We start from the raw sequence: 12,999 nt of genomic DNA, 5'->3' as shown, positions 1-12,999 counted from the left end.
TTAGATGCTTTAACATAATGTTATATATTCCATGTAGACCTGTAGCACTGTTGTATGTTGTAATTAAAGACTACTTGAGTTATTCAGTTATTGTGAAAGGGTGATTATAATCAAGAGATAAGTTAAAGTATTAACTTATCTCTTGGTGTTAAAATTTATTTTATAACATTCAGCTAATGTTTTATCATGTTGGAAGGACTGGTCACATGCTGTTATTGCTGATAACATTACAGAATGTTTCTGCAAGAGCATTTGCTATCTCTGGGGGGTGGAGAGGATATGACCTGCATATTTCCTTCCAACTGAAAATTGGTGAGGATGCCAATGGGTATTTGCCATTTAATTGTTTGATCCTTTTCCAAATTAATCTGGTACTTGTATCATTTGTAACACTAGAGGCAAAGTATATACATAAATCTTTTTTTTTTTTTTGTGTTCATCTTACTAGTCTTGCCATGTCTTTTAGTTTTTTATAATTAATGAAGCTTACTGTTGCAGGGTACTTGTGAAATAAGTTGCAGGTTTTCTCTCTTTCTTGTTTGGCTTTATTGCACAAGTCATTCCACTAGTGGTTAACGTGTCTGCATTTTCCATTATATGATTGAAGTATTGCTTGGTCGCTGCTTCTAGTATTTCCTTAGTTATGCATTCGGTTAACATTATCTGTGGATTGATGGTTAAGAAAAATGATTGCGAAAATTTTTTGCCCATCTGCTTTAGAAAATTGCCAGGTTTTTTGATTTTCTCTGTATAATGATATACCTGTTTGTAACTTACAGATGACAGGAAAATGGTCACCACCAGGAAGGAATTTAGCACTGTCCATTCTATGTTTGGGAATATGTTAGGACCACACAGAAAAGTTGATAGCTGAGGTGAACCTGATGAAAAATGCATAAGAAGCACTGCAGGATCATTTAGACAAGACTCCAGTTATAGCTCAGACACAGCATGGTTTTGTTAAGGGGAAAGTCTTGCCTGACCAACTTGATTGGATACTATGATGCAGTCACAAAAGAACTGGATGCAGGGAATAACTTTGATATTATATACTTGGATCTTAGAAAGGCTTTTGATACTGTTGCACATGGAAGACTGCTACACAAATTGGAGCAGTGTGACATTGGAGGCAAATTGCTGCTATGGATAAAGGGGTGGTTGAGGGGGAGAAGACAGAGAGTGGTAATCAATGGACACTGCTCATCGTGGACTAATGTTATTAGTGGAGTCCCTCAGGGCTCAGTGTTGGGTCCATTATTGTTTTCTGTATTTATAAATGATATTGATGATGGTATATCAAGCTTAATGTCCAAGATTGCAGACGATACAAAGGTTGGCAGGGTTGTCAAGGACACTACTGACACTATGCTGCTGCAACAGGATCTGGAAAGGTTGAGCAGATGGGCTGAGAGGTGGCAAATGAAGTTTAACATTGACAAATGTAAAGTACTACACATGGGAAACAGCAACCCCAGAGCAACGTATCAACTCTGTGGTACTACACTGACAGTGGTAGAGAATGAAAGGGACTTGGGGGTGGTTGTGCAGGCAGATATGAAGTTCTCTGAGCAGTGCAGACGGGCTGCAAGAGTAGCTCATGGAGTACTGTCAATGATATACAGGAATTTTTCCAGCAGGGATAAGGAGGTGATTATTCCATTGTATAAGGCAATGGTCAGGCCACACCTAGAGTACTATATACAGGTCTGGAGGCCTCATTTCAAGAAGGATTTAGAGCTGCTGGAACGAGTACAGAGAAGGGCAACAAGATTAGTGAATGGAACAAAGGGGTGCTCTTACGAAGAAAGGCTTAAGTTTTGCAAATTGTAGTGTCAGGAGACTAGGCACCAGCGAGGTGATCTGATAGAGGTGTATAAAGCCTTGAATGGTTTAAGCATGCTCAATGCTGATGGGATTCTTCCTCTAGCTCAGAAAAATCACCTGAGAGGGCATAAATTAAAATTGAGGAAAGACAGATGTAGGATAGACGTGCGGAAATTTGCCTTTAGCCAGCGGGTGGTTGGTTGGTGGAACAGACTTCCATCCCTTGTGGTGGAGGTTGATAGTCTAAATAAGTTTAAGGCTCAGCTGGACAGGTATTTTGAATGAACAGAGGGGTGAAGTGGAAGTGGGTTTTTTTTTTTTTTTTTTTTTGGCTGATGCTGCATAAGCTTGCTTTCTTGCATCAAATGCCTCTACTAATGCTAATGCTAATGAATTGGTAATCCAGTGTTAAGTAATGTTAGATTTTGCTGTTCCAATAAGGTTTCTATAATCTTCTATCCATATGAAGAGATCCCCATAATGGGTAGTGTCTATTAAAGACACCTAATAAGCTGAAAGGTGTTGGTAGTTGTCTTCTAAGTTCTTTGAGTTCTTTGGTGGTATATATGTAGTTTGGTGAAAGATATAGAGAAACAACAGTTAATGCAATTCCCAGCATAATGCAAACAGCAACTATCGCCACCAAAATAATTTGAAAAGAAATCTGTATGGATTGAATTCTTGTGTGCACCAGAACGGCTACAACTCAATGTGCAGTATTTCTGCCTTTTCAGTACAAAATATGGCTCTTGATTTTAGGAGTTACAAGAGTCAGATTTGTCTTTTGTAACTAAATTCTAAATTGCTGTGGGATCATATCTGGAGATTACATCATATATGTCCTCAGTATTTCTGCATAATACTCTGAAATTACATTGTATAATTTATTTTGCATTATTTTGCTTTTGAGAAGAAAGCCAAGTTAGTCTGTTTTTTGAGTGGTTTGCTTGTGAAGCTCAAGTCTGCTTTTCCCTTTTTTTTTTTTTTGGAAAATGGGGGCATCCAGATTCCTTTTTCTAACTCTGTGCTCTTGGTTAAATCAGAACAACATTCAGTTTCCATGTCCTTCTGCATGAAGACCTAACATGGTTTCATCATGGTTGCCACTGTCTGTGTTCATACTGATTTGGTGTGATTGTTGTGCCTCAACAGCATCTGGATTATATGATTCTTCTGGTGCTTTCTTGCTTAAAGGATTGTCCGTTGGTACTGTGACTGGAGTGTTACTGTTTTGCTCTACTAGATGTGGCTTGGAAGATGGATGATAGGTATTTAACTCATTCTGATATTAATGTGTCTGGGGGAATTGCCACTTCTGTCTGACTGGTTAGTTTGGGTTTTGATGTAACATTAGCCACAAGACTAATGTTACATAATGGACGTATTATGCACCAAAACAAGGTCATATAAAAGATAAAAGCAGGAAATATTTTGTGACCTACAGAATTAGGTCACTATGTCAAAAGGTATATGGATAAGAGGCTAGTAAAACAAGTATAAAAGATATATTTTAAATAAGTATATATATTTTAATCAAGAATAAGGATTTTCTTATTTGAACTTCTCCATGTTATGACTCTTACCACTGGGAATGTAATATATCACATATTGGTGCCTGTAGTTTGTATTGGGGACTAACAGGCTGTGACTTCTGTGGAACTGTGCTGATCTGATCATTAGATTACATCAACACAGTTCCAGAAGGAAATCAGCCAGATCATTACCCTTTATCCGAATGTGGCTTGGAATCCACAGAAGTAGATATCAAATGAACACTCAGAAACAGAAAGTAGCATCTACTAAACCTTGAAGAGGACTGAATGAGAATTATATCTCAGATAAAGATAAGGCCTACAATGCACTTAAAAAATTAGTATATACTGTGCATCTTTGATAATTGGATGTTTTAACAGTCCAGGGCTAGCTCTATAGAATATAATTGAGCTGTGTATATGGCACTCGTGGGAAATCTTCTCAAATAGAGTGTTATCTGGGAAGATGGCAGCAGTTTCCACAGATGATTCTGACTTTGAGCCAACAGTGAATACAAGCAAGAAGTCTGAGAAAGCACTTATGGATAGCAGAGCAATGTAGGTAGACAGAAGGTGAACTTGATTGATGGTGGATTAAGCATGCCAAAGTTGAAGTGGTTGCCTTGATAATTGGGCAACACTGTTTACCATGATGTTAAGCTTTCTAAGCAGCTTGTGGACACAAATGTTATCCGGGAAGATGGCAGTAGATACCACAGATGATTCTGACAAAGTAATCAATGAAGATAGGCAAAAGCTGAAGCAAGCAGATCAATGGGTAGCATTGAGCTATAGGTAGACAGACTGGATAACTAGTCTTATAGTGACCCTGAAGATGACTCTTTATTTACTTATGACGATTTGAAAATTGTGGCTACACAACTTAATGTTAATAAATGTCCTGGTCCTGAGTAGGTAGAAAACAGTATAATACCAAAATTTTTAGATCTATATCCTGTGATAATGCTAAATATGTATAACAAGTGTTATTTAAAAGGTGTCTTTCCTGGCTTTTGGAAGTTAGCATTGCTAAAGTTATTAAAGAAACCTGGGAAAAGATTACATGACCCTTGGGGATATAGGCCAATTTCTCTTTTGGCCAATTTGGGCATGTACTATGAAAGAAATTTTAAGTTTGTAAACCAATTTGGTTTCTCTAAAGATTTTTTCTGTAGTGGATGTTATAAGAGATTTGATAACACATATTGAACAGTCTTCACATAAGTACGAATTAGTCATATTTGTTGAAATTGAGGGGGGGGGAGGGTCTTTGACAGTGTCTGCTTTCCAAGTATTTTATATGCATTGAGATTTTTACAATGCACAAATTTGTTGTATAGAGTACTTTATAATTATTTGGAAAATAGACAAATAATGTTGAAGGCCCGGCATAAAGTTTTCAAAATAAAATTATATCTAGAGGTTGTCTGCAAGGCTCAGTTTTGAGTCCTATCTTTTAGAATTTAGTGTTACATCAATGGTTGGTTACAATTCAGGAATGTGTTTATAAGGTTGCCTTTGTGGATAACCTCGCAGTGTGTATATCTGGTTAATCCAGGAGAATATTGGAAAATAGAGCTGAAATTGTTCTATCCAGTTTAGTCAAGTGGGCTTGCCAGCATAAGCTGATGGCACCTCTGCAGCCAGGTGAGCAGGAGCAGCAGTGCATAGCACATGTTTCTTGATTAAACCGGGGTTCAAGCCTGTGACCACCAAATATGGAGGATGTGGAAAGGTCAAGGATGACCACCGCATATCCAGGAGCAATATGGCCTTAGTTGCTAATGCTCCTAAAAACCAAATAACATAACAACAAAAACATAAGCTGACAGTACCCCAATCACAGACAATTATGATGTTATTTAGGGGAAAATTAGATTTAAATAGACCACCTAAAGCTTTATTACAGAGGAAGCAAATTCCAATGGTAACATAGGCCAAATATTTAGTGATCACCTCAGACAGTAAATTGCTGTTTTTATGCCCCACTTATCATATTTGAGTGAAAAAATTAAGAATTTTACCTCAGCTGTTATAAGAATTATTCGCTCAGACTGACGTTTAAAAAGTGTGTTTTAACATTATATTATAAGGCAATTTTTCTGCCTATTGTTTCATATGGTTTGGTTTTTTGGTATAAAAGATTACACAATGTTAAATTGAGAAATAAACTTTTGTTTATACAGCGATTAATGTTATTAGAGATTTGTAGAGCCTGAAGAACAGTATCCAATAATGCCTTACTGGTAATCTACCTTTGGATTATTATATTATTGACATAGCATGTTTCTACTATCTTAAGAAGGGAATCCCATTCACTTATTTAAATTTATTAGTGATTTTGTTGATCAAAGTGTTGTTACTACAAAAGATGTTATGAAAAAACTTGTATCCTTATGGCAAGACCGCTGGAATACCAGCGAAACTGGTAATGTAACAAGGCTATTTATCCCAAATGTTTAACAACAAAAAGTGTAGTTGGTTTTATCCAAATAAGAAGTTATCTTATTTACGAACAGGTCATGGTTCTTTGAATGATAAATTGTTTAAATTTGGATTGGTGATGAATCCCAATTGTTTGTGTGGTGCTGGGGAAACATGGCACCATATATTGTATGATTACTATTTAAAATACAGAATATAGACATAATTTAAGGCAGGTCATACCAGAACTAAGTGCTGGTCATTATCATCATCAGACATTTTCAAACCACTGCAGGACGAATTTAAGGCAATACAATTCAACTTTCCAGTTCCATCTGTTTTGTGCAATGGCCATCTATTTACTACACACGGACTCATGAATTTCATCTGTCCATCTCCGTTATTGTCTTCCAGGTTTTCTTATAGCTCCTTGGATACCATTCTGTTTTCATGTCTTCGAGCTATGTGTCCTGCCAAAGACCATTTAATTCTTTAGTTTTGATAAGAATGTCCTTTACTTGAGTTTGCTGCCTAATCCATGTATTTCTCTTCATATCTAACAATCTGATTCCTAATATAATTCATTCCATTCTTTGCTGTGTAGTTCTCAGCTTCTCTTCCATTCTTTTGGTGAGTGCCCAAGTTTCACTTCCATAAGTCATGGTGGGGAGTATTTCCTGAATGCTATCCATCCAAAATTTATTCTTCTGTAGCCATTTATCGTTATTACAACTAATGACTTGTGCCAGATAAGTATATGAATCCACCTTTACAATTACTTCTCCCTTCAATGATTATATCCCTTTCTGTGGCATACTTGTTCATAATTACTTTTGTTTTAGCCATATTCATCTTTAGTCCGAAATCCTTACTAACTATGTATAATTGATTAAGATTTTTCCCTAATTCTTTGGGATCATGGCTTATGATCACAATGTCATCTGCAAATCATAAATGGTTTAGGTACTCTCCATTCACATTGATTACTTTCTGCAAACAGCCTAATCTTCTGAAAGCTTCCTCAAGGGCAGTAGTACACAACTTCGGAGATAGTGTCTCCATGTCAAACTCTTTTCTCAATTTTAAATTTCCTACTGTCTTTGTCTAGTCTAATAAAGGAGGTAGCATTCTCATATATTTTCTCCAAAATCATAATATATGGGGTATCTATGCCTTGTCTTTCCCAGTGCCTGAAATTTTTCCTTATGCTGTATGGAGTCAGATGCCTTTTCATAATCCACAAATGCCAGGTATAATGGCATTTTATATTCATTTACTTTCTCCATTAGCTGTGATATTATGTGAAGGTGATCCATAGTTGAGAATCCTGTCCTAAAGTCAGCTTGCTCTTTCAGTTGATTCTCATCAAGTATTCTTTCTAATCTGTTAGTAATGACACTTGTGAACAACTTGTAGATGTGAGATAACAAGCTAATTGGTCTATAATTTCCAATTTCTGATTTATCTCCTTTCTTATGCAGCAAAACTATGATTGCATTATTCCACTCCTTAGGCTAATGCATTCCACTCTTTTCCTAATGCATTCCCTTTCCTTCCTTCCACTCCTTTCCTAATGCATTTTGTGAAGAGTCTTGCCAGCTTCTGTGTCATGTCTCTTCCTCCCAATTTTAACAACTCTACAGTAACTTAATCTTTTCCTGGGGCTTTCTGATTCTTCATTTTCTTCAACTCATGTTCTACCTCATCAAGATTGATATCGGGTATGTCGTATGTGTTATTAATTTGTGATTCATCTTTCCCACTGCTGGCATCATTCCCTCGCTTCTTGTATAATTCTCTATAGTAGTCTTCTGCTATTCGAATTATGCCTTCTCTGCTATTTATAAGTACACCATCGCTATTCTTCAGTTTCAGTATCATTTGTATTTCTGTATTACTGCTCATGGCTGCTGATTTAAGTCCTTTGTTTTCTCTTAATGCTTGTTCTACTTTTCTTTTGTTAAATCTTCTTATGACCTTTCTAATGGCTTTGCATAACTCAGTGTAATCAATTTTATCCTTATCAGTTTATCTTGCTCTTCATTTGTCGTCTTCGGTTCATCATGACAATGTTTCTTGACTAATTTTTTCTTCTTTGGATTTCTTTTTACCTATAGGTTTCTTGGACTTTATCACTTTCAGAAAGTTGTAGTATTCCTCTTCAATATCTTGGTCCTGAACAGTCTGCAGAAGCTCAAACTTGTTCTTAAGTTCCAGTACATACTGCTTTTTCTCCTCTTCTGTTATCTCAAAGACATTCGTATTATTTACTCAAGTCAGTTTTTTCCTTTCTTTTTTCCAACATTTACCTTCTTCAGAATGGTAACATCATTTGCAATATATCTTCTGTTATTGAGGATGAAGTAGATTTCATTAGTTTTTAATCCATTTGGGTTCTTCCATGTCCACTTTCTGTTCACCCTTTTCTTGAAAAAAAGTGTTCATCATTGACAATCCTCGAGTTCTGCAAATTCCACGTCTTTCATTTCTCTCACCAATTCCAAAATTTCCTACAGTTCCCCTTTTTGCGCTGTTTTGTCTGTTTTCAACCTTAGCATTGAAGTCCCCCATAATAATGGTGTAGTGGGTTTTCTGCTCATGTGGAAGGCTCTCAATTTCGGTGTATATTTCTTCAACCTCTTCATCATTATGGTTCGATGGTGGTGCATAAACCATTATAACCTTTAGCTTGTACCTCTTAGAAATCCTGAGTAGTAGTTTTGACACCCTTCAATGATTATACTTTTTATGATGTACTTTTGAATTCCAAAATGTTGATTTTCATTTATGGACCATAATATCTTTATGGACCAGAAAGTCCACTCCTTTCACTGCTTCCATTGGTGTACAGCAGATTTCAATTTGATAAACTTATAAGTGTTTCATTTCTTTTTCTTGTTTCAGCCAAACCAATGATATTCTAAATCACATTTTCTAATTCCTTTTCCAGCTCTAATATCCATCTTCACCGATAAGCAATCTTACGTTCTAACAAGCCAAGCACAGTGGCAGCCTGGTCGTACCCAGAGATTCTTAGCACGCTCTGCTTCCACTCTGATCCACTCACTGCCATAAGAGGGGCAGTGAAAACCGCTGGGGACTGAGGGCCATTTGTTTCGTCATGCTATCATATGCTGGAGGGTTTGGTCTTTTCCTCTTCATGCTGACCAAGTGTCTTGAAGAGAACCACTCTACACATTCGTTGCCACCTAAGTGACGCAACAGGGCTTACCATCGAGAAGGTGCGCATGAGTGGATTTTAGGGAGGCAGGCCAACCAGAATTCTCCTAAATCTTCTGAAATAGAAAGATATTGGATCCATCAGTATTTTAGACTGAATGTCTGATAACATACAGAATGCCTGTTCCCCTCTAAGTGCTGGAAATGAACATAAATTTTTAATTCATAAATTTTTAATTAATTTAATTAATTCAATTATGTATATTTAGTGCCTTGCAGAGCTTTAGTTGCAAGGTTTTTAGTAAACAAAGGCATTTATATATCTTGGTAAATTATGAATGTGCTATACTTTGTATTCCCCCTCCCCCCAAACTCACATGAGTGAGTCTTTTTTTATTATTATTATTTCTTTATTTTTTATATTTATTATTATTATTATTTTTTTTTTTTTTTTTGCTGGCTTCCAGGCAATGTTGAGTCAGTTTGGTGTGAAGCACTGGGAAAGCAAAAATGAGGGTAGGAGTGTGTTATAAGACAAATGACTCTGATGAGTCATTTGTCTTAGACATACAATGAACAACTATAAAGAGAAATAGAGTTGGCCAGTAAATCAGAAGTCTTATATAACGGGGGATTCTAACTTCTCAGATATTGATTGGAAATTGTGGGTTGGTCACTCGCACACTATCAAGACTTTTGTGGATTTGCTGGATGATTGTTTTCTACAGCAGCATATCCAAAAGGCAACCAGAGGTAGTAATATTCTTGATCTGATTATCAGCAGTGATTATTCATGCATTAAGAATTTACAGATAAAGGAACCACTATGTGGCAGTGATCACAGTGTACTGATGTGGGATTTACTTAAAGAAGTAACCACCATCAGGAGTAAAGGGAAGGGTTTCTGCTTTTGTAAAGGTGACTACAGTGGTCTCGAGAATTTTTAAATTCTATGCAGTGAGACTAACTGATGAAGATACCAACAGCAAATTCTAAATGGGAAGTATTCAAGGAATTAATCTTGGAAGCTACCAGACTTTTCATACCAACATATCAGATGAACTAATCAGACTTGTGGTAGAGAAGAAAATTACATGGGATGCATATAAATTATCAGGCAACACAGAAGCCTATGGTAGATCTCAGCTAGTCTGTAAACAAGTCACAAAGGAGGTTAGGCAAGTGATGGCAGATTATGAGAAATCTTTGGCAAAGGATGCAAAGAAAAACTAAGACTTCTTTACTATGTAAACTCTAGAAGGAAGGGGATGAATCATATTGGTCCACTTGATATTGATGGTTTGACTTTTGATGATCCTGCTCAGATAGCTGACAAACTGACGAGTATTTTACATATACATTCACACCATTGTTACTATTGTTGTTGTTTTTTAGGAGCATTAGCAACTAAGGCCATATTGCTCCGGGATATGCGGTGGTCATTCCCTGACCTTTCCGCATCTTCCGTATTTGGTGGTGACGGGCTCGAACCCCGGTCTAATCAAGAAGCATGTGATACGCATTACTGCTCCTTCCCACCTGGCTACGGAGGCGCTACATTCACACCAGGAATTCTATAGGGAAGTGCAGAACAGAAACTTATTAAGCTCTAAAATGGAGCTAAATGATTTTGTAATAGCTGAGAGCAAAGTAGAGCAGAGGAGAAATAGTTGATCCAAGGATGACACGAGTAATTAAACACCTGTTAGCTTAACTTCTGTTCTAGCAAAAATAATGGAGTCACTGGTTAAAGAAGCACTGCAGGATCACCTAGACAAGACTGCAGTAATAATTCAGACACAGCAAGAGTTTGTCAAGGGGAAGTCTTGTCTGACCAATCTGAATGGATACAATGATGTGGTCACAAAGGAAGTGGATGCAAAAAATAATTTTTTTTTGCACATGGAAGACTATTATACAAATTGAAGCAGTATGGCTTTAAGGGCAAGTTGCTACAATGGATAAAACGATGGTTGAGTGAGAGAAGACAGAGAGTGGTAATCAACAGACACTGCTCTGCGTGGATTAAAGTTATTAATGGAGTCTTCGAGGGTTCTGTGTTGGGCCTATTGTTTTTTCAATTATATTGATGAAGGTATATCAAGCTTAATGTCAAAGTTTGCGGATGATACAAAGGTTGGCAGGGTTGTTAATGACAGTAATGACAGTACGCCACTGTAATGGAATCTAGAAAAGTTGGGAAGATGGGCCAGGAAGTGGCAACTGAATTTTAACATTGACAAATGAAGGTACTCCATATGGGTAGCAGTAACCCCCAGAGAAATGCACCAAATATGTGGTACAACACTGAAGGTAGTGGAGAATGAAAAAGACCTGAGGGTAATCGTACAGTTAGATATGAAGTTTTTTGAGTAGTGAGTGCAGACAGGCTGCCAGAGCAGGTCATGGGGTCTTGTCAATCATATACAGGAATTTTGCTAGGAGGGACAGAGAGGTGATTATCCCTAGTATAATGCAATGGTCAAGACAACTTTGAGTACCGCGTACAGGTCTGGAGGCCTCATTTTAGGAAGGATGCAGAGTTGCTAGAAAGAGTATACTGAGAAGGGCAACAAGACTGATGTGCAGAAAAACAAAAGGGGGGGGGGTTACAAAGAAAGGCTTAAGTTCTGCAAACTGCAGCATCTGTAGACTGGGCACCTATGAGGTGATCTGATTGAGGTGTATAAGGCTTTGAATGGGTTGAGAAGGCTCAATGCTGAAGGGATTGCTCAAATTACAAACCTGAGGGGGGCATAAACTGAAATTGAGGAAAGACAATTGTTGAACAGATATGCAGAAATTTACCTGTAGCCAGCAGGTAGTTGATTACTGGAAGAAATGTTCATTTGTCATTGCGGAAGTTGATAGCTTGAATAAGTTCAAGGAAGAAGTGGACAAACCTTTGGGGCGAATTGGATGATTTTTTTTTTTTTTTTTGGCTGACATTGTATAAGCTTGCTTTCTTGCATCACATGCCTCTGCCAGTGCTAATGCTACTTCTTTAAGAATAATTAAATTTTTCTCTCTCTACCATATTAGTCCTAATTATTCATCTCTCCTTAGTAGTTTTATTTTATTTTAAAGGCTTTCCTGCCTTTCAACTTGGTAATGAGTTTAATAAACAGAATGTCAAGCAATTAGAAATCCTCAGTTTAAAATGGTTCCCATAGCAGAGTAAAATATTCATAAATTCTGAAATAGTACTGAAAAATCATCTTTAATTTATGTATGTGTATTTTTTCATTTTTATTTGTGTAGTTAATATTTCATACTCTTGGGTCATTTTTGCTTCTAAGAAGTTTCCCTTGTAAATAGTTCTAAAACTCAACTCCCTTGGAAAACTTCTTAATACGGTTCTACTGTATTTAATTCTATTAGTATGCTTATAGAAAATTTCTGTTTTTAAGGTAGTAATCCTCATTTAAAACACACATGTCCAATTGTCTTAAAGATCTTTTAGTCTTACAGCTGGCTAAATAATGTTATTGGCACTTGTTGAAGGCTATCAAACTCTGGAACAGATGAAATATCTCAAAATGTTTGCTATTACCAATGGTATTCTGAGATGTGATCTCAGAATGCCATATTAATCAGGAGATAAAAATGAACATTAACAAAAAAAACAAATAAAAGTTATAAAAATATGGTGCAATATAAACAAAATGTTTGCAGAGAGAACATAGTTTATAAAATCATATTATAAATTTCAATTCAATTTTATTATTCTTTTTTCTCACCTACAACCAACTCTCGGACCTCTTTCCAATGGAAGTCAGGAACTGGTTCATGAACTAATGTGAAGCGAATGCGTCTTTGAATCCCCTGATGAAGAAGAAAAGTACCTCGACATGGACTGTCATCATTGTGGTCCACTACTGCTGGCAAATACCTTAACATAAAAATTAATAATAATTATTATTCAAAGCAAGATTTAATTTTCATATTATATTTTCTAATAATTCTAGGCCAAAATAATTTTAAATTTAAAAATTCCACAAATATATGGCCTTGAAGACTATGATGGCCAAGGATTATT

At 36.5% G+C, this 12,999-nt stretch overlaps 1 protein-coding gene across 4 annotated transcripts in view; it reads right to left on the bottom strand.

The window, feature by feature from the left end:
• The window catches only part of unc-104 (kinesin family member unc-104), a 1,041,320-nt gene that overhangs the window by 292,189 nt on the left and 736,132 nt on the right, over positions 1-12,999 (bottom strand). For all 4 annotated transcript variants that reach the window (XM_090382707.1, XM_090382708.1, XM_090382709.1 and 1 more), the window contains one exon: positions 12,701-12,852. In XM_090382707.1, coding sequence (XP_090238833.1) covers positions 12,701-12,852 — 152 coding nt within the window. The remainder of the gene's footprint in view (positions 1-12,700; positions 12,853-12,999) is intronic.

Source organism: Mastigoproctus giganteus, chromosome 10, assembly GCF_048544385.1.
Source record: "Mastigoproctus giganteus isolate SK-2022 chromosome 10, ASM4854438v1, whole genome shotgun sequence".
In the NCBI taxonomy this organism is placed as follows: domain Eukaryota; kingdom Metazoa; phylum Arthropoda; class Arachnida; order Uropygi; family Thelyphonidae; genus Mastigoproctus; species Mastigoproctus giganteus.
This window is presented reverse-complemented; position numbering and strand designations above follow the sequence as displayed.